We start from the raw sequence: 25,783 nt of genomic DNA on the forward strand, positions 1-25,783 counted from the left end.
GGACGCCCCGCCCAGGCTCCGCCTCGGGGCCCGGCGCTATTTACCCGCTGCCCGGCTGGCCGCTGGGCTCAGCTCGCTCTGCCCGCACCATGGCAACCTTCGTGGAACTCAGCACCAAGGCCAAAATGCCCATCGTGGGCCTGGGCACCTGGCAGGTATGTATGCTGAGGTCGGGACGTCTGTCTCGCGGCTGGGGCCGTGGGCTCTTTCTCCTCTGTCTCTCCGGGAAGGCGCTGCGGGCCGGTGGGGTGGAGGGGAGGGGGTGGAATGAACGTTTGGTCCAGGAGCCTGGATGCAGATGATTTTGCTTTCCGGGGGAGGGGGGGTGGATGCAGGATGCTGGCGCGCCCGTCTGTCTTGCCCCGAGCCTGATGAGCACTTTCTGAGCTGGACTCAAGAGCGTTGCCAGGCTTGGGGCGGGAAGGGGACTTGGGGGGCGGAGAATAGTTGATTTTTCCTGCTTTCAGGGGGGAAAAAAAAGCACAACCAATACGGCCTTTTGCTGAAGCCTCACCCCTGGTTCTAGGCTACTTAAAAGAGTCTTTGGTTTGCTGCCACGTGGGGGTGGAAGGAAGGGGTGGACTTACACGTGGAATCCCGGAGCAGAACTGTCCGTTTGCGCTGCTGAAATTCGGGGTCCCAGAAACGCTGTGGTCCGAGAAGGGCGGGGGCTCAGTTTCTGAGATAAACTCGTCAAAACCCCAAGCGCCCCTCCTCCCTGGCCGCTGATTCCTGGGGCTGAGGCTGACTCCTGAGCCGCATAAGTGTTGTTCCATCCCCTTCTGAACTAGTAAGCCGGGACCCCCGAGAGACAAGCGCTCCGTGGCCAAGCCCTGCCTTTCGCGTTATGCTTCAAGCCCTGTGCGTAAATCGTGATGTGGTCGTATTGGGCAGAGAGCGTGTGAAAACAACGTTAGTGTAGGAGTGAAGGAGCCGGGAAAGGTGTAGAGGGGGCTGTGACCCACTAGGATGGAGGAGACAGTGGGGGACAAACTGGCTGACAAATAACAGTGGAAGTTCAGAGTTTTTCCTCAGCTGTTCACAAGGAGAGAGAATCCTTGCATGATGTGGAGCTCCTGGTGGCCCTTTCTTTTTTTTTTAAAAAAAAAAAGTCATTGAAGAATTGTGATTTGTAACTTTGTTGATAGTTGAGTTTTGGACACACAGAGTTTTAGCACCAATCCCACAACTAGTATCACCTTCCCTCCCACGCCCCGGCTTGCCTCCTCCGCAGGCACATCTTAAAATTTGGTGGCTTTAGTTTGGAGCTCATGTTTGAGGGTTGATTCTGTGGTTCCGATTATAGAGCTATACCACTCCCCCATATTATTGATCTACCCCAGGTCCTGCTCCTCCAATGCTTTCTTTCCTCATCTTTTTACTCCCCGCCCCAGATTTATTTCCTTCGCTGCCCTTCTCTTTCCTATACTCTGGGGTCAAGGGTAATCTAGGCATCTCTTTTTTTCCCTACGTTTCATTCCCTCAAACAGTTAAATCTATATACCACAGTTAAGTGAGATCATCCTGTGCTTAAGTGAGATCATCCTGTGCTTGTCCTTCTTCTGGCTTACATCACTCAACATGATAATCTTCCAGTTTTAATTAGGTTGCAGCAAATTGCATAATTTCATCATTCTTTGCAGCTACATAGTATTCCGTTGCGTATATATACCACATCTTCATAATCCATTCATCAGTGGTTGGCTACTTAGGTTGATTCTCTATCTTAGCAATTGTACTAAGTGCTGCAATGAATAACGGTGTGTTCCCCGGGGGTTCTTTCTGAAGGTTTTAGGACCCTAGGTAGCATCCAAAAGATGTCTCAAATCTGGTTCAGTTAGATACCTCCAAATTATACAGCATTTCAGAAGGGTGTTATTGGAACTACCTGATTAAACACCAATGAATTACGTAAAATAATTAATTTTAACTAGGTGTTTCTATCTGTATCTGCCTTCTGCCTGTGTACTTCTATTTATAGCATAACTCTATCGGTTGCTTCGCCTCTGTGTCCATGAGATGCAATGCCCGCTTCATGACCCCCACTTTAATGTCAGCTGGCGCCCTTACAGTGCCCACACATGAAACCGTTGAATCTGTCAGAACCAGTACAGTCTACACAACATTTTCTAAGTGTGTTCATTTTCTCTCCCACCAAATGATAGAAGCACTGAGTCACCAATGATGGAACCAATGATAGAACTAGTTCCCCCGAGTCATTATTAGGTTTCTTTCTTCTCGCTGGTCCCTCTGTTGGTTTCCTCTCCCTGCCCCTCTCCAATCTGGCCTGGGAGGGGTCATCCTCAGCATGCATTCTTGGTCCTTCTGGATAAACATGTCCATCCTGGCTTCAATTTCTGCTTTTCTCCTTAAAACTTTTTGGGCTCTTTGGGGCTGGAGTGATAGCACAGCGGGTACGGCATTTGCCTTGCACGTGGCCGACCCGGGTTTGATTCCCAGCATCCCATATGGTCTCTCGAGCACTGCCAGGAGTGATTCCTGAGTGCAAAACCAAGAGTAATCCCTGAGCATCGCCGGGTGTGACCCAAAAAGCAAAAAACAAAACAAAACAAAAAACTTTTTGGGCTCTTTGACTCAATCAGAGCATGGGTGGATCTCAGTGTCACTGTCACGGTGGCAGAGAATTGCTTCCAGCTCACCCAGGACTCTCAGTCCATAGACACTTATCAAAAAAAATGTTTTCCCCAGAATTTTAGAATTAAATATCAGGCTGAAGAGGGCATTGTTTTGGAAAATATAATTTGAAAGAATTAAATACCAGGAAGGTAAAGGAGGGTGTAGTGGTTGGGAGGGATGTTTCTGAATGTGCTTATCTTTTGAAATAGATAAAACTTTCAAGGGATTTGTGAAAGATGAATAGTAAGTGCTTTGCTCCTTGTTTGCTTTGGGTGGCTTGGACAGAATGCAGGATTTCTTTTTCTTTTGTTTTTGGGCCACACCCTCTATGCTCAGGTTTACACCTGGATCTTCCCTCCTGAATTGCTCATCACGGAACTATATGTTGTGGTCGTGGTGGGATTGAATTTGGGTCAGCCATGTGCAAGGCATGTTCTCAACCCCTGTACTATTCTTGCGGTCCATGAATATTCGTTTGATGTCTTTTGAAAAAAAATATTTTTAATTTCCTTTTTTTTTCTAATGTACTTTTTTTTTTTTTTTGTCTTGAGAGGGTAAGGAGCTCTCTCATGAGGAGCTCTGAGACCTGCAGGGCTTGCTTGGACTTGCTTATTCTTTCAGGATGAGCCAGATGGCTCAGACTCAGTCCACTCAACCCAGGCCCAGCTGGGCCCCACCCCAAGGCTATCGTAGAGCACTGGGGACAGAGACTGGGGAAAAAAACTTAGGGTCTCATGCATGCAACGCATTGCTTACCACCCCAGAGATCTGCCTCCCCACCCCAAGAAACTCTATGATGATGATTATTTTTGGCCACACCCAGGAATGTCCAGGATTTACTCCTGACTCAGTGCTCAGGGGCCTTTCCTGTTGAGCCTCAGAGAACTATATGGGGTGTCAGGGTTTGAACCCAGGTTGGTTGGCCACTTACTTGCAAGGCAAAACGCCCTGACTGCTGCACTCTCTCCAGCCCCCAAACTCTGTTCTTTTTTTTTTTTTTTGCTCTCTGGGTCACACCCAGGAATGCAAAGGGGTTACTCCTGGCTCATGCACTCAGGAATTACTCCTTGGTGGTGCTTGGGGGACAATATGGGATGCTGGGAATTGAACCCGGGTTGGCCGTGTGCAAGGCAAACGCCCTATCCACCGTGCTATCTCTCCAGCCCCCAAACTCTGTTCTCACAAGGTTTTCTCTGTGACCTTTCTTCAAACAGATAATTAGATCACGACTTGCGTCCTCTGATCATAGGCGCTGTGCTAAACACTTCACAGTCACAGCGGGTTAGCACAAAGGCTGCCAGAGGCATTGCAAGTGCAACTGCCATTTAGCAGGCAACCTTTAGAGAGATGAAATCATTTGCCCCGGACCAGAGAGTTCTGTGACACAGACCAGAGAGTTCTGTGACACGCCTTGATCTGTGCCATAAGCACCATTTATTTCCTTCTGCATATTCCCATGGGCGATTTTAGAATCTGTGTTCAAGCCTGGTCGTTTGAACATCGGGGCAGGAGCCTGCTGCTCCTCCACTTCTCCTGGGGACCCTTCCAGGCTGAGGGTTGGCCTGGTGAGAGGGGAATGAATGGGTCTTTAGCCAAGTGCGCAGTGACACCCTCATCATCCAGTTCGCTCCATTTCCTTCCCCCTGTATGAAAACGTTGCCCGAAGTGTGTCCCCCCTCCCCGGTGGAGAGCCTGGGTCTGGAGGGGGTGAGTGGCGGGGAGAGGCTGGGCTCGAGATAAGAATCCAGGAACTTTCTTTTTTCTTGCCAGTCTCCCCCAGGCATGGTCAAAGAGGCCGTGAAGGTGGCCATCGACGCGGGCTACCGCCACATCGACTGTGCCTATGTCTACCAGAACGAGAATGAGGTGGGCGAAGCCATCCAAGAGAAGATCCAGGAGAAGGCTGTGAAGAGAGAGGACCTCTTCATCGTCAGCAAGGTGCCTGGCTGGGGGGGGCAAGCTGCCCAACAAGGCAGATGGAGGCCGGTGGATGGACTGGGATTTGCTCAGCATCCAGAATCTGGCCAACTCCTCCTCTCAGGCTTTCTTTGGCCCAGACCCCTTCATCTCTGTCCTTCTTTTCTTTTGGGGGGCGGGGGGCCACACCTGATGATGCTCAGGGATTACTCCTGGCTCTGCACTCAGGAATTACTCCTGGCGGTGCTTGGGGGACCATATGGGATGCTGGGAATCGAACCCGGGTCAGCCGCATGCAAGGCAAACACCCTACCCACTGTGCTATTGCTCCAGCCCCCAACTCTGTCCTTCTAACAACATCCTTGGGATGCAAAGACCGTCCTCATACTACACATACGGAGTGGCTTTTCCTCGGCTGGGATTGGCTCCATGAAATCGAGCAGTGTCCTGAGGGCCACCACTCCAATCGTGAGGATCCATCTGCCCTGGGACCAAGGATTAGTGTGCTGTCAGAGAAAGACCCAGGATACCCCCTTTCAGCATTGGGGTTCTCAGTGGCCCTCTCCAGCTCAAAGGTTCTTAACCAGCGGTATTTGCAAGGTGATAGGGGCTTTATTTTTTTAAACTGACACCTGGAATTTCATTTAGCTCAGTCTCGTAAATGGCGAGTTACAAAATGTGATTTTTATTATTTATTTTATTTTATTATATTTTTTTGCTTTTTGGGTCACACCTGGTGGTGCACAGTGCTCTGCACTCAGGAATTACTCCTGGTGGTGCTCAGGGGATCATATGGGATGCTGGGAATCAAACCCTGGTTGGCCGCGTGCAAGGCAAACACCTTACCCGCTGTGCTATCACTCCAGCCCCAAAATGTGATTTTTAAAAGGGCGCAGTAGGTGAGAAAGGGTTGAGAATCTCTGGATGTGTTTTGTATCCATCTAACAGTATTTGGGGTTCTTGGAAAGCTTGTGTGTATCTGTTGAGACAAGCTGAGATCACAGCATGTGGTTGAGTCTGGATCAACTCCCTGTTGACCCATCCCTGAGGTGGACTGTAGGTGGGTTCAGAGACACTGAGGCTTAAAGAGAACCATCTGTTGAAATTTCAAAAGTTTCAATAGACTACTGGCAGGAGGTGAATAATACTCTTAAGCCAGTATTGGTGCCCTCAACAGTAAGATGAGGTGTGGAGATACGGAGAGTTGATGAAAAGCTTGTGCTCAGACTAGCAATTGCTGTTGGCTGGCTCAGCCCCTACAGATCCCACACCCCTCCATCTGGCCTCTCAGCCAACATGGCTGTCAGAGGCCTGAGTCCCCTGGTTAAAGAAGGGTGTGTGCCCCAAAGCAGGGAGAATGGAGTTGTGAGGTGGCCTCGTGTCTGCTCAGTGTTGATGTTTCACTATTGTGCTCTGCAGTTATGGCCCACCTTCTTCGATCGACCGCTTGTGAAGCAAGCATGTCAGAAGACCCTCCGGGACCTGAAGCTGGACTACCTGGACCTCTATCTTATCCACTGGCCACAGGGATTGCAGGTTTGAGCTCCTGCCAACTCTTGTCAATCTCCAGTTCCCAGGGAGGGGCTGGAAGGCTGTGATTGTGCCAGAGCTGGATGCTGGAGTGGGTAGAATCAGGGGCCCTTTACTTGATAGCTTGACCCATAGGCTGTCAGGAGGAGATGATAGAGGTTAGCAGCATTGGTCTGGAAGGGGGGCCAAGACCCACTAGGCTTCCTCCATGCTGTGTCCAAGAGAAACCCTGATTTCTTGCATTTCAGACAAGCTGGGGCTACCCCATCACCTTTAACCCAATTCCAGGCCAAGGGATCCCCTCCCAAGGGAGTGTTTACACAATATTTCAGGGAAAGCCTAGCCCTCTTGTTAATCAAGGCACACCCAGGGGTGCCATTATCAAGGTAAGTCCAAGTACCAAAGGAGGTGGAGGCGGTGGCTAGGGAGACAACACCCACTGCCTGGGGCTCCGCCAGGCTGCTCCTGAGAGAGGGGAGAGATGAGGCTTCCCAGTTCTCTCATCTCCTGACCCGCCAAAGCAATGCGGTCTCTAATCCCTGGCTTCTCGATGGTGCAAGGCGCCACTCCCTTTGAAAACTGATCCTTGTCTAGTGGTTCTCAACTTGAAGTTTGTCCTAAGGAAGTTCCTTCCTGAAGCCTTATCGATAAGAGGAAACTCAGGTCTTTGTCGTTGCTGGCGGCTTTTGGAAGGTGCTAGAGATAGATTCTAAAAGCAGATCAGCTCTTCCTCAAATGCCACTGTAGACTGATGTCAAGATTTTACTGAAACTCACCTTCCAGAAGGTAGTCTGCCCGAGTTTGGTGGGGAATGGTCTGTCTCTCTTGGTGTTTAGCAACTGGTAGGATCCTGAAATCACATATAGCAGAGTCAAGTATGCTGGTGTACTTTGCACTAAACTTTTTATTCTTCTTTTATAGGCTGGGGAGGTCTTTATGCCCAAAGATGATAAAGGTAATATCATCCCCAGTAACGTCACATTCTTGGAAGCCTGGGAGGTATGTGTTCTGTTTGTCTAAGTGTGCTGGGAGTGGACACTCGTTGTCACATACCCACAAGGGTCTAGAGAATTAGTGTTGCCTCCTCAGTTTCTTCCTTTTGACAAAATCTTGTGATACATACTAATAGTATTTATCTTTTAGCACGTGGTGTTATTTTTTTTGTTGTTTTTTGTTTTTTTTTTTTTTGGCTGGAGAGAGAGGGTTTCCAAGTGGTCCTCAGTGATTCTCAATAAACAAGGTCAACCATTCAATACTAAGGCCCCAGGATGTGGTTTTACTTGAATCTTGTGGTGCGAGGAATTACCGAGGCCACCCCAGAGGGTTTAGGAGCTTCCAGGGCCACACCCAGAAGTTCTAGGGATCAAGCTGTGATTGGCTACTTACAAGTCATGCGCCTTAACCACTGTACTATCGAACAGCCTAGGACATAATAATCTCAAGGTCTAAGATTATCACATCTACAGAGAGCCAGGGGTGTTAGTCATTAAGTTAATTTAATCATCCAACCCTAGGAAGCCAGTCCTAATATTATCCCGGTTTACAAATGAGAAAATTGATACTAGAGAGGTTGGTGTGTGTGTGTGGCAGTGCAATAGGATACAGGTCTAACTGGCATGCACTGAAGAGCCAAGTCCAAATGTCAAGAGGAGCCTGGACCCCCCACCTTCTTAGAACTGATAACAATTGCTTCCTCATAATTAGTGTTCAACGTCCCATTAAGGAAGGAAAGTCTTTGACTATTTCCCACCCTCACCTCCCAAATCCTGCTAATGCCAGTAGAGAAGAGAGTGAATGACCAGGTTGTAAGTGGTTGGAACCACTCCCAGAGTTCCTGGCATCGTTTGCTGACTCCAGTGCCATGGTGAAGTCACTCGTATGAGTCCTACCGCCTACCCTGCCTTAAGACTAACCTTGCTGAAGAGCTTAGAACTGATGTAATTAACTCCAGGGAAACTTTGCGGGTGGGGAGTTTGTTTTTGACCAAGTGTCTGTATGGACGGCATTCTTTATGCTTATGACTTCAACATGCAACAGGAAGAAAATTTAGATGACCAAAAAATGGATTTGCTAACTCAGAGAAGGAGTTGTGAAGCAGAAAGAAAGCAATGCTCTGTAATGGGAAGGTTAGGCTTCAGAGGAGCTCTCTTTGGCCAGTAAATCTTACATTTGCCTGGGGAAAATGAACTGAATAGCTATGCGTGGCTTTCTGCGAGACAGGGAGGGCACATCCAGTGCTGCTCAGAAGTTGTTCCTGACCCCTGCATTCAGGGGTCGTTCCCATGTGCTGCCAGGGGGTTGACCAGTAAGGCAAGTGACTAATTCCTGTACTATCTTCTCTGGCCCCCTCTGCTTGTGAGTTTTTAGGATTGTTTTTAAATTCTCTGGATTGTATGTAAAAAGATAAAAACAAAACTACCATCATAAGAGTCTTCAAAATTGCAGTTGTAAAGCTGGAGAGATAGTACAGTGAGTAGGTCACAGTGGGTAGGTCACTTGCCTTGCACACAATTGACCTGGGTTTGAGCCCACATATGAACCAATGAATCTGCTAGGAGTTTTCCCTGAGAGCAGAGCCAGGAGAAAGCCCTTAGCACTTCTGGGCATAACCCCAAAATAAACAAACAAACAAAACCCCCCAAAATATAATTGATTTTGCTCTACCAGGCTAATGCCATGTATAGTTAGGTTATACACTCAAAATTAGCAATACTGGAAGAGTAATGTTGAACATAATTGAGTCATACTGAACAATAAATGATTGGAAATAGATATCATGAGCAAGAGATGATACACAGAAGCAAACCAGAGTTCTTGGGAAATTTTATGATGCACCCAAGATAATTAAATTGCATATTTAATTATCTTGATGATTTAGTTAACAGCAAATCTAGGGTGAAATGCTACAGAAATCACTACTGTCCAGCTTGTGAGCTGACAGAGCTCCTGTACTTGAAAGAGCTCAAAGTACTAGTAGAAAATAATACTTTTTTATATTTATGCACTTTCTTTTTGCCTCAAAATAACTGCATGTTTTATTCTCCACCCAGTGTGGAAAAGTTGCTTGGATATGTAGTCTCTGAGATAGATTCATCTGCCTTAATTTCCAAGGAAAGATTCTTCTTTATCTTTGCTGGTTACAAAATTGTAGTCTTTGGAAGAAACTTGAGGGGCCAGGGAGATAGAAAAGGGATCGGGGCACCCCAACCCAATTCCTCGAACCCTGTGACTCTCCCTCCCCCACCAGCATTGTCTGATGTGATCCTGGGGGTGGCCCTTAGGGTCTCTGGCATCACAGAGCCTAAGTGACTCTGCATCCTGTGAGTGGTACCCCTGACCTTGGGAGCCCCTGTCTCCCACCCTTCAGAGAACATGACAGTTAAAATCTGACATTTAATTGCACAAAAAGGTCAACGTTCCTTTCTCTTGCCCCAAACAACTTCAATGAATGTTTCACATATTCCAGAGAATGCAAACTGTGGCAAGGCTTCTAACAGTCGATTCCAGCAGGTCCAGCCTTTGCATTACATTGAATAAACCAGATTGGTGATGTGATTAAAAACAGGACTTCATAAATACCTTAGGAATTTTGTGTGGTAAGAGAAATGTGGAGACTTATTATTCCTCATGTTGGTTCCACAAAGTTGAGTTTTTTTGGATTTTTTTTTTGCCCTGGCTCATGTGATAGTATCGCATATGGGAATTTTTTCACACCATCCTCTCCAGCAAGCCCCCTTATTTTCACAGTGCTGGGTTCTTGAGGGTTTGAGAATGACTGATTGCCAAACATAAAATTGAGGAGGCCGGAGAGTGTGTCAGAGGAAACGGGCAGGCCTAAACAGATGACAGCTGTTCACCTGGAAGTTCAACTAGCTCTGCAGAAATGTCCTTAATCTTCCTGAAGCAAAGTCAGGGTGGAACCCCCACTCCTGCCCCCACCCCATGACCCCTGACCTATTCCCTGCAGAAGCATCTGTGTTATCTCATTGTCCAAGTCAGATATTTCAGGAATTCTTCTATCATCCATTCTAGACTTTGCCAGTAGGAAGATCTATATCATCTAGTGTTTCTCAGCTGGCATTTAAATCACCAGGAAGTTGAAAAAAGAAGAATTCCCAAGGTCCATGCTATATTTTAGATAGACCCAATTTAGTAAGAGACTCTGGGACTGAGAACAGGGTCTCTATATATTTTTTAAACTCTCAGGTGCTTTCAAATTTAATTAAGCACTGGACACAGGTTGAACCCCTTCTGATTATTCTCTCTCATAATCTTTGCTCCTTCTTTCTTCCCCCACCTGCTTTTTTTTTTTTTTTTTAAATCTCATTTATCCAAGTTAATTTTTGGGTTTTAAGAGCCCTGGTCCTTCTCTGACCTCCCTGCTTCCCCGGGCAGTGCCTGGGAGTCTGGGCAGCTCTTGGCTAATGGGTCCCCAAAGGAAAGCTTAGCACTTTCACTGAACTTGAAGAGTCTTGGGAGATGGAAAGACATCATTTACTTCTACCTGCGGAGAATTTGGCCCTGTCGTCAATGAATAATGAATCCATGTTGAATTGGGAGTTTCTGCCAACACATTAACATCCTTTTGGGTCAATTTAGCAAAGTACTCTTTCTAGGATGAAAATGATTAAAAGTTACTTTTCTTCAATGCAGTTTCTGCACCAAGGAGTGTGACTCCCTAAGTGAATGGTAGTCACATTTTAACTCCACCTGATCTCTTCACCCCTGTCAGCAATGGGGTGACTTTCCCGGTGAGCTTAATATTCTGCTAACCACCCTTGTTTCTGTGGGAGAAGGTACCCCAGAAACCTAGATCACCCAGATTTAAAGGAGTGGAGCAAAGTCCAACCCTTTCACTTCTTTTTTTTTTTTAGCTTTTTGGGTCACACCCGGCAATGCACAGGAGTCACTTCTGGCTCTGCACTCGGCGGTGCTCAGGGGACCATATGGGATGGATGCTGGGAATCGAACCTGGGTCGGCCGGGTGCAAGGCAAATGCACTATAGCTCCAGCCCCTAACCCTTTCACCTTTTTATCTCTAGCTTCATTGGTCTAAGAAAGGTTGGTAGGGTAGAGCCTTGATTGACTCCCACAAACTGGATTGAAATTCCCTTTGAAGTGCTTCAGTTTACTCTCTTGCTCCAGATCCTTTATCAACTTCTTTCTCAGAGAGGTCCCCAGAGTCCCTCCAACACTGCCCGTGTCTGTTCTTTTCTGTGACAGGCCATGGAGGAACTGGTGGACGAGGGATTGGTGAAAGCCCTGGGGGTCTCCAACTTCAACCATCTCCAGATCGAAAAGATCTTCAACAAACCTGGACTTAAACACAAGCCAGTGACGAACCAGGTAAATTCTGTTTGACGTCAGGAGCGCAGGCCCTACCATGGTGCCATGGTGTGTTTTTAGAAGGGGAGAGTGTTGGAATATAGCTCTAAATATGTTAGGCCTGACTTTGGTTTGTCCTTTCTCCCCTTGCCACTAGGAGCTTAGGTATATCTGTCACCCTAATCAAAGTGCTCCCGAGTCACTCCCATTCCTTTGTTTATCTGTAACCACTTCTACCAGTTTATCTGCTCTTCCTTTAATCAGTCTCTGTTAATTTGTAAGGTCAGACCTTGCTAAGACAGTGAACTTGTATTGTAAGTTAATATTGTCTTTCTCCTCTCTTATGTCTTTTGAATAGTTTACCTTGAAACAATATCCTTTTTGTATGGACAAAGAAAGACATTTATTAATATGCTTTGGTAACATGGGATTTAATTGGCTTCAAATATTATTCATTCCCGGGCATCTGCTTTCTTGACTTAAGCCTCAGCTGTCCTTACTTCCTAGCACCCTCAAAAGCAGGGTCCCAATGAGGGACGGGATGGACCCAGGGCAAGCGGTGAGTTATGTGCTACCCTGGCATCGAGATGGGCCTGGCCAAAGCACCTAATGCTTAACTATATGTTAAGAGCTTGGTCATGGGCATGTCATGTCATGATCCAAAAGCAATGAGACTAGGCCCTGCTAGGGCTAGGAAAGACTAATCTGGCCTGAGCGCTGTAGTCTGAGATCGTGACGCCCCCCCCCCAGAGCATTTCTATAAGCTTAATGCGTCTCTTGCTATGTCCATACAAAATGATTTATAATATGAATACTTATATGTTAGTCGGACAAAGAGAGGAGAAACACACGCATGGGATTCCGCTCTTGGGCTGATGTCCTGCTGAGAGAGATTTTGTCCTAGTGAAAGCATCCCCTAAGGGATAGAACTTTACCCCTTAGCCCTATGGATTGTAACCACACCTTTGCATAAGCCCCAGCCCGCCACATTCGGAGCTGGATGTGGGGGATTTAAGGTAGCTGTATGAGGGGGCTGGAGGAAGTTCCAGAGGAGCAGAGAGAGAGACGGGGGTGTTTAGAAAGAGTTTTGGAATAAACTGCAGTAAGACCAACCATCTTGGCTCCGTTCCTTCCTTCGCCTGCCTCACTGCCCTTACTGTGTTTTTACACAGGAGAGGGTGGTAGAACAGAGCCAGCTGTGCTCAGAGAAAACTCCCAAATGCTCTCATGGATCATTTTTGGCCCCCACAGGAGTGACCCCTGCATATGTGGAGCTGGGGATGGAACCTGGGTCAACTGCGTGCAGGGTGGCTGGTGGTGTCCTATTTGGTGTACTGTCTCTCCAGCACAGGGCCTTTTAAATCGCTGGAGGCAAGCTCAGTGTGAGCTGTTTCATTTCAGGACTATACCTGTGACCTGGACCCTTTGGGGAGGGGTGAAAGGTCTTAGTTTCTGGATTAGTCAGTCTATCAGAAGCTGTATTTTTGCTTGGGGATCCGTCTGTGTGTGTGTGTGTGTGTGTGTGTGTGTGTGTGTGTGTGTGTGTGTAGGATTGTTTATGAGGGGCTGAAAAGTCAGGCCTGTTTTCCAGGTAACAGGGATCACTTGCTTTTGCAGGTCGAGTGCCACCCCTACCTCACTCAGGACAAGCTGATCGAGTACTGCAAATCCAAGGGCATGGTTTTGACTGCTTACGCCCCCCTGGGGTCTCCTAATAGGCCTTGGTAAGACGTTTATGGGATCTTCCTCTCGATAATCTTCAAAAACTTATTTAAGAATTGGTGAATGCTAGTCTAAGACTATGTCATCCAAGAGAAAGGTGACTAAGGTGATGTACCCAGCACACCCAAAAAGTGGGGGAAATAGGACTTAAAAAACAAAAAAACAAACAAAATAAAACCAGCATGCCTGACCTCCTGGGACTACTCCTATTTTGCCAAAAGCTAAGACTTTGGAGCCCAGAGGTGGGCACTTGGGGAAGACACAAAAATGTCACGGTCTCCTGCCTGCCATGTCTCTCCTATAAAGACTGTAAAGACTGATGATGGTGAATTTAGGGACCATCACTGGAAAGGTCATCATCTCCCTGGGGTGACCTCGTGATGCTCACACCAGCCTCTTTCTATCTCCAGGGCCAAGCCAGACGAGCCTTCCCTGCTGGAGGACCCCAGAATAAAGGAGATTGCTGCAAAGCACAAGAAGACCACAGCTCAGGTACCGTATGTGTGCAGGGTTGGTTGGTTGGTTGGATTCCTGCCCCCGTCTGCAGCCCCCAGCAAATCAGTCTCGGGTTTAAATCCCGTGTTGTCTTTATGTATTTATTAGTGTGCTAATTTCTATATATTTAATTTATTAAATTTTAAAAGGAATCCATTTCTTTCATTGATTATTTTAATATTTAATTAATTTTGTAGTTTATATATTTATTTAAACTATATTTATAGTTTTGTGTTTCTTAATTATATTTTTGACACCTCTAAGAGGAATAAAAGAGGCAAAGTTCTCTCACATTCTTCCTTTAAAGTCTCTTTGAATATAAGAGGAAATAAAAGGCATTTCTAAACAGATAATAATATCAGCTGGTGGCTTCCTGTTGAGCTAGCCACGAGACTATGACTGTTTTTAGTCGAGAGATCCTGGTTTAGATTCGAGCTATACCACGTAACCAACCTTATGGTCCCCAACACTGTTTCAAGCCACTTTATTATTATATTATTATTATTATTATTTACTTAGAAATCAGGGCCAAGCTTTGGAAATTTTCTTTTGTTATCCAGTTGTTAGTGGTCTGTTGCCAGGATTGGGGGAGCAGGGAGTGGGGAGTGTAATGTTTTATTTTGTTTTGGCTGGTTCAGCTGTGCTGGGGTCAAGCTCAGGGCCTCGTACACATGCACTTTTACTACTAAGCCACACCCCAGATTCCTCCTTACTTTTTATGAATGGAAAATCAGGGAGCCAGACAGACAGTATAGGGGTTCAGGACCTTGCCTTGCTTGCATGCCGCCTATCCTGGTTCAAATCCCCAGAACCACCAATAATCCCCTTGAGCATTGCCAGGGGTCACTTCTGAGAAGAGTCAGAAATAGCCTAGGAGTACTACTGTGTGTGGCCCCAAACATCACAACCCCCCCCAAAAAAAATCATGAAAAAAGAAAACCATAGTGTTACGAAGATGAAGAGAAATGATTGAATCAAAGAATATCAGATGTCTGAGAGTTTTCAAGCCAGTATTTGCTGGTGTAACTAGAGACACAGTGAATAGCAGAGAGATTTTCTTTTCCCATTTCAGCAGAGGGAATGGGGTTTTGTAGATGAATGAGAGTATGATGTCCCTGCCTGCACAGGTTCTGATCCGGTTCCACGTCCAGAGGAATGTGGTCACAATCCCCAAGTCTGTGACGCCCTCACGCATCATTGACAATTTTAAGGTGAGATTCTGGCTGGTCCCTGGTTTTCCTTAGTGGGAAGGGTGGTTTGAGGGGAGGTTTCTTCATCTGATCCTTTGTGGTCTGCGGGTCCCAGCCCCCTCTCGCCATCATGTCTGCTCTTAGACCAGGGAGCTGACCTCAGCTAAGCTAGGATGACTAACCCCTGGACCAAGAATATGCTGGGAGTGTACTCAGGAACTTCCCAAGTGGCTCTGAGAGGTCTGAGCATAACTGTAACTCTCTACAGGGATGAGCCCCGAGTGATTCTTGGGCACTAGGGTCATGGGTTACACCCCAAGGCAGACGCTCCTGCCCCCACATTAAGCCTCCTAACCACAGAGGAGGTATGAGCCATGCCTGAAGAATGTTCTGGAAAAACCCACAGTCCATTAGGGACTCTTGCGTGTAACTGAGCTTTGATGCCTCTGTTCCTAGTGGTTCTCCCTTTTGGAACACCAAGTCCTATCAATGTGGCAGCCTTCATGCAGAGCATCTAGGAGAAGCGAATTTGTAGCCAATGAACACAGGAGAAACTTTTGTAGTAGAAGACTATGGTCATGACTGGCTTCCTCCAGACTATGGTCATGAACGGGCTTGTCAATGACATTTGGGATTCTTGTCTCTCCAGGTCTTTGACTTTAAATTGAGTGATGAAGACATGGCGACCATATTAAGCTTCAACAGAAACTGGAGATTCTGCAACATAGAGGGGTGAGTGATGTGCACTAGGAGGCTTGTCAGGAATCTTTCGGCAGTAGTGGAGGGTTTGTGGAAGGCATGCGGAACTACTTTTACCGTCTTTAAAATACTAAAAATTTTGGAAAAAAATTTGAATACCGATATTAGTTTCTGGTAGTTTTGAAAATTCTTGGATTCTTGGCTTACTGGGGGCAACAGAGGTGCAGTCTATACACCAAAAGCACAAACAATGGAAAAATTAAATTTAAAAAAAGGCCACGTTTTCATTTTGAGGATGCTATAATCACTAACCAAGTCCACTAAAAATACTAAGTTTACCTTATTGCAATAGTTAATTTACTCATTTGTGTAACAGGTAGTTCTTGGGTGCCTCTCACCTGCTAGGCTGCTCGGATAGCGACTGGGTCTCTTCCCCCCAGATTCCCCATTTTCCAGTCACACCCAGAAACTGCCCCCGGCGTCGTGTGATCCCATCAACTGCCAACATCCAGGGACTATAAAACCAAGCTCCCGGACATTGATAGCCTAGTTCTCCCTCTCAAAGAACCTGGCAAGCTACCGAGAGTTTCCTGCCCACATGGGAGAGCCTGACAAGCTCCCCATGGCATATTCATATGCCAAAATCAGTAATAATGATGGGTCTCATTCCCCTGACCCTGAAAGAGCCTCCAATGTGGCACGGTTGGGAAGGACAAGTAAAGAGAGGCTTCTAAAAACTCAGGGCTAGGACAAATGGAGACGTTACTGAGACTGCTCAAGAAAATCGGCAATCAATGGGATGATGATGAGTTTTGAAAATAAAAACCATACCTGAGGGGCTGGATCAATAGCATAGCAGCTAGGGCACTTGCTTTGTACGCGGCCGACCCGGGTTTGATTCCTAGCATCCCATATGGTCCCCTGAGCACCTCCAGGAGTAATTCCTGAATGCATGAGAAAAGACACATCCCAAAAAGTTTCTTGTAGCTAAACTTCTGGACATGGAGCTAGAATTTTCATTCATTCAATATTTAATGAGCAGCTCCATGGCGCTTTTTAAGTACTTGGGAACATCATATTAAACAGAATTCTTGCTTCTATCCAGGCTGACAATCTAGTGAAGATGTAAAGAAATAAACTAAAAATAAACATGTTGAATAAAAATGAGTCCTACAACTGATGGAACTGTAAGAAACATTATCTAATATTCTTTTTCATTAATTTCTTTGCTAAGGAAGTATGGAAAAACTCAAAGTATATGTCCAGTTCCATATCCAGAGGAATGAATTTTAGGATTTATTAAATACTACTACTTAAATACTAGATTTATTGAATTTAAGAAATAGAGATAAGAAACGGTGGGTGGTGCTAAAATGCATACTCTAAATAGTGTGGGCCACATGAGGCTTGACTGACAAGGTGACTGTTGAACAGGATTGAAATGAGGATAAGCTTTGTGCATTGTCAGGGCGAAGAACCGTCTTGACAGTGAAAATGGTTAGTACGAAGGTCTGGGGGTGGGATTGTGTTTGGAACATTCAAGCATAAGGAGACCAGTGGAGTTTGATCAGAATACGTGAGGCAAAATGAGGTCAGATAGAGATCAGAGACTTAGCTGAGGCACGGTGGCATAAACCCTTCCTGGAAAAAAATTTGACATCACTTTTTAAAAACTTTTTAGTTTCTTTTGGTGCTCAGTTTCATTTCTAGCAGTGCTCAGGGGGCCATACGTGTTGCAGGGATCAAAGCAGGGTCAGCTACATGCAAGGCAAACACTTGTATCCTCTTGCCAACTCTGATATGACATGCTTTTGTATATATATTTTTTTAAATCTTGGTTTGGGGGCCACACCTGGCCATGCTTAGTGCTCACTCCTGAGTCTGCACAGAGATAACACCTGGAGGGGCTCAGGGAATTGTGTATCATGCTTGGGATCAAACCTGGGTTGGCTGCATGCAAGTCAAGTGCCTCATATATGCTATATTATCTTTCCCTATCTGACATGTTTTAAAAGAATCACCCTGACTTTACTATTGAGTGACTGCAAGACTGTTATAAAAATCAGGGATGAGGGGGCTGGAGTGATAGCACAGCGGGTAGGACGTTTGCCTTGCATGCAGCCAACCCGGGTTCGATTCCCAGCATCCCATATGGTCCCCTGAGCACCACCAGGAGTAATTCCTGAGTGTAGAGCCAGGAGTAACCCCTGTGCATCGCCGGGTGTGATCCAAAAAGCAAAAAGCAAAAAGAATCAGGGATGACATGACAGTAGCTGGACTTGGATAGGGAAGAGGTGAAAAAAAAGAAAAAAGAAGATCCAATTCTGGATCCATTGGGCAAGTAAAGCCAAAGTCAAAGACACTTCCAGGTTTTGTTTTTGTTGAGTGTTTGCCTGAGCCACACAAGAACGGAATCGTTATTTGGGAGGAGAAATTAAGAGTTTGGTTTGGAATGCCAAAATGCCCATTTGATGCTAATAGGCATTTGGATGTCTGGATGGAATCGGGAGAACTTGTCTGGCTGTAGATAAATATCTCAGAGACAGTAGCACATGGATAGCATTAGAGAGACAGGTTTCCAGAAAAATGAATTTCCAAAGAATAGAGCCTTGAGCGAATGCCTTCTGTTAGCGGGAAAATTTCCATAGCGTGTGGAATCTTGCTCTGTGATATGGAAAGAAGTACACGACAGAGCTGCGCTTAGGAGATCTGGTTTATTTTTCCAAGCCAAGAGAGATACAAACAAACGAGTGGGAGAAATCAGGACTGTCTGTGAAGGCTCCGAGACGGGCTTCTCAGAACAGTGCTTCTGCAGCAAAAGGTTTTTATAACTTCCCACCTCGGAGGGTGGTCCCTGGCATCTCAGTTGGGCGCCTTCTCTCTGGGACTGGAGACTGCTTGGCGTGCATGAGCTCAGGTGTGATGCCCAGCACCACAGGGCCTCCCGCTGGGAGTGACCTTTAAATACTGAGTTGGAAATAACCCCCGGACACCACAGGATGTGCTCCACAAAACAAAGTGCTGCTTGAATGCCCCCTCCACACACACACACACACACACACACACACACACACACACACACACACACACACACCCTCCCCCAGGTGAAGGGGAGAAACGGCCAGTGTTGGAGATGTACACACACACACACACACACACCCTCCCCCAGGTGAAGGGGAGAAATGGCTAGCGTTGGAAATGTACACACACACACACACACCCTTCCCCAGGTGAAGGGGAGAAACAGCTAGCATTGGAAATGTACACACACACACACACACACACACACACACACCCTCCCCCAGGTGAAGGGGAGAAACAGCTAGCATTGGAAATGTACACACACACACACACACACACACACACACACCCTCCCCCAGGTGAAGGGGAGAAACAGCTAGCATTGGAAATGTACACACACACACACACACACACACACACACACACACACACACACACACACACCCTCCCCCAGGTGAAGGGGAGAAACAGCTAGCGTTGGAAATGCCTTCCTGGTTCACAAAATTCAGAAGCTGCTGGAGAAGCACCTCTAGAACTGACTGATCAGACGAAAAGGAGTCATAGAATAGCCACTACAATAACAGGAATAGCATAGAGAGATGATAATAACATTCACACCTTTGCCCACCCCGAAAAGTAATATATTAAATCCATAAGCAGGATTTATTCAGAAACAAAACAAGAGAAATAGGCAGACAGGGTGTTCAAGGTGAGAGCCACCTGCACTTCCCCTCTTCACCTTTCATCACTACCTTCTAAGACTTCCCAGACCCTCCCGCTCAGTGGTCCAGGAAAAGGGAACAATGGGACACGCAATGCATTGTGGGCTCAGTTGTTAGATCATGCCAGTTAGATCATGCCAATTAGATAAGGAAGCTCTCTAGCTAGCTTTCTAGCTCTCTTCTAGCTAGAGAGCTTCCTTATCTAATTTAAGTAGGGTTCTTAATATTAATGCTTGTATTTCCCCCTTTTGCTAGATCTCCCTCTGAAAGCATCACAGTCAAGAGTCAGGATTACCTCTGAGTTAATGGTCTCTGTGCCTCCGTATCAGGAAGAAATTTCTAGTGTGTCCTGTCCAAGTCTGTCTTGTTGGAGCTGGAAGTAGTGGAGCTCTTTTAAGTGCATTGTTCCTAAAAATCGTAAACAAGCTCAGGAATTAACAATAAGACACAAAAGCAGAGAAGTGCAATATGGTTGATCCAGTTTGTATAGTACAAAGCTAGAAACTCAAACTGGAAAATCAGTTATCTTGTAGATTAAAAAGAGCAAAGGTCCTTTGGTATACTAGTGATAGTCTATGCACTTATCTCCAAGGTTAATATAATTAAAATTGTATTTTTCCAGAGGTATTTACCATGTGCAACAAGTGACATTGTTACTGTATAGACACTAGTATCACAGAGATAAATGCCTTTTTTTTATTGACATGCTTAATCAATAGATTGTATAATTGTAGCACTGCACTGTCACACTGTCATCCTATTGTTCATAGATTTACTCGAGTGGGCCCCAGTAACGTCTCCATTGTGAGACTTGTTACTGTTTTTGGCATATCGAATATGCCGTGGGTAGCTTGCAAGGTTCTGCCATGTGGGCCGGATACTCTTGATAGCTTGCTTGCCAGGCTCTGTGAGAGGGACGGAAGAATTGAACCCAGGTCAGCCGTGTGCAAGGCAAACACCCTACCCGCTGTGCTATAGCTCCAGCCATAGATTGTGTAATAATTAAAAGTTATTCTTGTTTATGGGTGAAGCTATAGTTGCTCAACTGAAACTATTTGGTTGTGGGATTTGATTAAAGGCTCAGTCATGAGAAGTTTCCTTCTTTTGTGAAAGACAAGAGATTGTCTAATCCAAGGGAAGGACTACAGACTAACAACATGAGGCAAGAGAGAGCAATAGTGAGCAAAACAAATGGAGGTTTGAGTTTGATAATTTGGGGAAAGCTGTATTTTCAGATGTCTGATTCCCTTTCCTGGCGATCTTTATCGGAAGGTCACTGGGTGAAGTGCAGTTCTTGTGAGGAGGGAGGGCTAATCATCAGGTGTCACATGAGCCCAGAATCTATTCCCTGAGGGTTGTTGCTCTGTGAGCTATTTGCATTTTCTGAAGGGTTCTTTCCCAGAGGTGAAGATTCCACGGCATGAGGTGTTGGTTTAGATCTTTGTCTCCATGGACTGTTCTCTGAAGGGTTCATTGTTCTTCCAGCTTGTGCCTTTTCTCCACCTTTGCTCCCCCCTCACTGCTGCTGTGGTGCGCTGGGGGCCACTCTTGGTGAAGGTACTTGCACACTAGGTTAGGAGTCACTGGGGGTCCTACACTTGGCACTCTCATACTTGATCGCGGTGGGCCAGGGGTCACATTTGTTGTGGCACTTGATTGAGGGTCACACACGCAGTCAGGGATTGTACTCCGTGGCAACGTGGCCATGGTGCTGGATTAAATTTGGCTATCCTGCATGGAAGGAAAGTGCTCCTCCCATGAGCCATCAGCCTGGTATCCCTCAGGACTTGGTTTTTCTTGAAAGAGCGGGAGTTTATCTAACTTAATTGTGAATCAAAAGAAACAGAAACTAGGTAGACAGTTGTCCAGGAATTATCTCAACAGATAGAAGTTGATAACTTAAGAGAGTGTGGACTGAGATTTAGAAGTTCGGATAGAATGCTTTGGGTCACAGTCTATGGAGGACCTTTACAGATTTGGTCAACAGTTATTTTGTTGTTTTTTTTTTAATTTTTTATTAGTGAATCATCGTGAGGTACAGTTACAAACTTATGAACTTTCATGTTTGCATTTTAGTCATACAGTGATCGTTTCCCCATCCCTCCACCTGTGCCCATTCTCCTCCACCAATGTTCCCAGTATCCCTCCCACCACCCCCACCCCATCCCCCACCACCCCACCCTGCCTCTGCAGCAGGGCATTCCCTTTTGTTCTCTGGAGAGTAATTTTTAAAAATTTTTTATTAGTGAATCACCGTGAGGTACAGTTACAAACTTATGAACTTTCATGTTTGCATTTCACTTACATCCCTCCACCAGTGCCCATTCTCCTCCACCAATGTTCCCAGTATCCCTCCCACCACCCCACCCTGCCTCTGGGGCAGGGCATTCCTTTTTGTCCTCTCTCCTGGGTCAACAGAATTTTAATAGTGCTTTAGGGTCCACTCAGCTGCATGATGGAAGATTGTAGAAACAGGAAAATGCTGGAGTGAGTGGAAGGTACACCATGTCAGAGAGATTTGTCAGTAGAGTGAATTCCTAGATCAATATAAAGTTCAAAAAGATAATCCCCCAGAAGGTATCATCTTTTCCAAAAGAACTTTGACATAAAGGACTATTGTTTTTTTGGTGAACACATCATGTGATGCAAGTATCCTGATCAGAAGTGAAAACTTTTTACCTCTCCAGTAGAACTGAGTTGTCATTTGTTCCAAACCAGAACTTTCTCTTTTGTTCAATCAATCCTAGTCATTGAATTTTCTATTCTGTTTTTCTTCACCCAGGAGCTCCTGGGGGGTCTCTGAGCAATTTTCTAAGTTCTTCTTTGAAGAATTGTCTCCTGGAACCCTGATGATATTTTATTGGTTCCTTTGAGACCAGCATTTTCTGCAGAATTATCAGCAAAGTAATTTCATTTGTTTCCAGAGTCATTTTTCAGTGTGCCCTGAAATCTTCATTAGGGACTAACTTGAGGGACAGGCGGAAGAATACTATCCAGCATTTCCAGGTGCACACAGTACCGTATTTACTAGTTTTCTACCCACAGAGAAGCCATGATATGTCAGCATCCCCAAAGACATTGGTTAAAATCCTCACTTGGGGGCATGAGGTTATCGGTCAGGGTCAGACAGTTAGGAGGTATTTCTTTTGTGACAGGAGGAAGAAGACTAAGGAGGTTAAGGTCATTACTCCATGAAAGAGTTATATGAGAAAGAGTCAACAAGGGGATTTTTTTATAGGATGTAAGATTCAGGGGCACATTGCTTGCTGCTCGAAGGCCAGTCAGTACTCCAGAGATAAGGGTTAGTAATGAGAGAAAATTCGATTTATTCAAGTGCCAGCAAAGTGAGAAGAGGGTCAACTACTCATTGTTCCCCTAAACTATCTATCTGACTCTGAAGCTGGGGTGTGGGGTTTAAGAAGGGCGGATGGAGGAAAGTCAGTAATAGCCCAAAGGGGTGTTGGGTAGTTGGGGAGAAGGGGACCAGTCAGACACGGTCCTGCTGACATCAATGTTCTGATGCAGTCAGGCCTCTGTTCTTTGTAAACTTTAAGATGACACCAGAGTGCAGTGACTGCCCTGAAGCGCCCTACGACAGCAGTTCAGGATAAGGCTCTGCTGTTTGTTCTCCTCTTTCTGTGATTGGCTTCTTACTCCACCTTAGAAACACAGGGTATAGGAAGGTTCCTTAGCATTGGGGTAAAGGCAGAAGCAAGGGGGAGGGGGAGGGGAGGAGGAGGGAGAGGGAGAGGAGGGGAGGAGAGGAGGGTAAAAGTTCTGTGGAGAATATGGTGCTTCTAGGGCCTGCTCACTCCTATTATCCCCGGTTTCTGGATAGTGCTCCAAGAATGTTCTTTTCTCTCTCTCTCTCTTTTTTTTTTTGTTTTTTGGGTCATGCCGGCAATGCACAGGGGTTACTCCTGGCTCTGCACTCAGGAATTATTCTGGCGGTGCTCAGGGGACCATATGGGATGCTGGGAATCGAACCTGGGTCGGTTGCGGTTGCGTGCAAGGCAAACGCCCTACTTGCTGTACTATCTCCAGCCCCTAACGATAGTATCTTTAGAAGTCTCTATGCAGTCAGTGAATTGAAAGAGGCAGAAGAATTAAAGAGGAGGAGGAGAAGGAGGAGGAGGAGGAGGAGGAGTCTTTTTCATAGGATTGAAACCAAAGAAACTTGTTCAGAAATAATCCTTTACTTTTTTTTTTACTTATCTAAGATAAACAATTTAGATAAGCAAATGGCATTCAATATGCTAAATACAGTAACAATAGCAGGTCTCATTCCCTGACCCTGAAAAGAGCCCCCAGTCATTAGGAAAAAAAAACGAGTAAGGGGGCTGGAGAGATAGCAGAGCGGGTAGGGCGTTTGCCTTGCACGCGGCCGACCCGGGTTCAAATCCCAGCATCCCATATGGTCCCCTGAGCACAGCCAGGGGTAATTCCTGAGTGCAGAGCCAGGAGTAACCCCTGTGCATCGCCAGGTGTGACCCAAAAAGCCAAAAAAAAAACGAGTAAGGAGAGGCTGCTAAAATCTCAGGGCTGGGGCGAATGGAGACGTTACTGGCATCTGCTTGAGTAAATCAATGAACAATGGGATAACAGTGATACAGTGATCTCTCTACATTTTAAAGACATTTGTTGCTGTAAAATTATTATATAAGATAAGGCATAAAACTATAACTCCAGTATTAGTGTGGACAGAGATTTATTCTCAATCACTTGTATCACTTGTCATTCCGTTGCTCATTGATTTGCTCGAGCGGGCGCCAGTAATGTCTCCATTCATCCCTGTCACGTGCTAGTATAGCCCAAAGGCGTCTGCTCACTCTAGGAACACAAAGAGCCTCAGACCGTTCGTTCAGGTTATTCTCAATGGGAAAGTTATTTCTTCCAACTTATTTAGAGCGACAACTAGGTTGGGGCAAGGTGTGAAAAAGGAAATCATTCTATTTTCTGGCAGTCTTATTACTGGGAATTTGAAGACCTTTGGAAAATTACACAACTGAAATTCCTACGTTTGAGGAGGCAATCTCTCTTCCAGTGTCCTAGATTTTTGGGGCTGGAGTGATAGCACAGCGGGTAGGGCGTTTGCCTTGCACATGGCCGACCCAGGTTCGATTCCCAGCATCCCATATGATCCCTCGAGCACCACCAGGAGTAATTCCTGAGTGCATGAGCCAGGAGTAATCCCTGTGCATCACCAGGTGTAACTACCCCCCCCCCCCAAAAAAAAAGCATTGTCCTAGATTTTAACATAAATGGCAAAAACAGTATTTTGGGTTCCCTGTAGGCCCCTTCATCTGTCATAATAGAAGAGGAAGCGTTTTTTGTTTTCTTTTGGTTTTTGGGCTACACTCAGTGGTATTTGGAGTAAGCCAGGCCTTACTCCTGGCTCTGCACCCAGGGATCACTCCTGGCAGGGTTCCGGGACCGTATGCCATGCCAGGGATCTAATCCAGGTCTGCCACACGCAGGGAAGGTGCCCACCGTGCTGTACTGTCTGGCCAGAGAACGCCTTTGCACATTTCAGTTTAGGTGGCGTGTCTGCAGTTTAAGCGAAGTGACTTGTAGAATGTATTAAGTGTGGAGCAGATCTTTCTATCTTTCGACTGTGTCAGGTGTCCTAAACAAACCCTTAATACGGAGGATAGACGACGTGCATAACAATCACAGCCTGCTCTGTTGTTCTTCCCTGCCCTGACGTGCGGAGGAGAATGCCTTGAGGAAGTCACTCTGCGCTTTCTTACTCTTATTTTTGGTTTGGGGCCACACTTGGTGGTGCCCCGGGCTTACTCTTGGCTCTGCACTCGAAGATGACTCCTGCCAGGGCTTGGGGGACCCTCCGCGGTGCTGAGGATGGATCCCAGGTCGCCCACGCGCAGGCAGGCACCCACACACTGTACTACGGCCCCAGGCACCTGTTCAGTGCTTCTCTTGGCACCAGGCTGGTGGTTAGTTAAATCACTCTGAGATGGTTCTGGCAGCCTGGGCCCTGCGGGCGGGCTCCTTCCTAGCACTGCAGATGGATTTGACAGGTCCAGGTCGGGGCTGCTGCTTTTGTTCCTACAGAACCTCAGCAGACGGAGGTTCTTTGAGTACCGAGGCTTGCAAGGTACACCAGAGAAGTTTGCCCTTGAACCCAGAACTCACAGATTTTCTTCTGCTTGTTTCCTCTGCAGCTCATCTCACTTGAAAGACTACCCCTTCCACGAAGAATATTGAAGCGGAATCTCTCCTTCCATACTGGTCCCGCAGGCTTTCTTCTGGCCTGAAATGGAACTCTCTACCAGAGTCTTGTTTTTTTCCTGCTGGACCTGAACTCCTGGGCTGTGCTGCTTCTCCTGGATCCACTCAACCAAGAACAAACCCTGACAGGGAGATTTGACTCAGACAGCAAATCAGAGCTGGTTGGTTGGTTGGTTGGTTGGTTTTCTCTCTCCTACCCCCGTGTATTTGGTCTGATTGTAGGGAACTCTGTTAAGACCAAGGACACACAGAGTAAAAAGAATAAAAACTATTCAT

At 46.2% G+C, this 25,783-nt stretch overlaps 1 protein-coding gene across 1 annotated transcript; it reads left to right on the forward strand.

Annotated features, from left to right (window-relative positions):
• On the forward strand, positions 1 to 25,783 carry LOC101557794 (aldo-keto reductase family 1 member B10). The gene is made up of 10 exons (XM_004608249.2): positions 1 to 155; positions 4,408 to 4,575; positions 5,974 to 6,090; positions 7,006 to 7,083; positions 11,308 to 11,430; positions 13,027 to 13,133; positions 13,542 to 13,623; positions 14,754 to 14,837; positions 15,466 to 15,548; positions 25,441 to 25,783. The coding sequence occupies exons 1-10, from the start codon at positions 90 to 92 to the stop codon at positions 25,481 to 25,483; spliced, it is 951 nt and encodes a 316-aa protein (XP_004608306.2). The 5' UTR covers positions 1 to 89; the 3' UTR covers positions 25,484 to 25,783.

Source organism: Sorex araneus, chromosome 1, assembly GCF_027595985.1.
Source record: "Sorex araneus isolate mSorAra2 chromosome 1, mSorAra2.pri, whole genome shotgun sequence".
Lineage (NCBI taxonomy): Eukaryota > Metazoa > Chordata > Mammalia > Eulipotyphla > Soricidae > Sorex > Sorex araneus.

What these genes read in the sequence shown, in the direction of transcription:
- LOC101557794 (XM_004608249.2), top strand. Translation starts at nt 90, where the DNA reads ATGGCAACCTTCGTGGAACTCAGCACCAAGGCCAAAATGCCCATCGTG. An exon ending in GCATCATTGACAATTTTAAG is followed by an intron (nt 14,838 to 15,465) that starts GTGAGATTCTGG and finishes TTGTCTCTCCAG; the next exon opens with GTCTTTGACTTTAAATTGAG. An exon ending in AGATTCTGCAACATAGAGGG is followed by an intron (nt 15,549 to 25,440) that starts GTGAGTGATGTG and finishes TTTCCTCTGCAG; the next exon opens with CTCATCTCACTTGAAAGACT.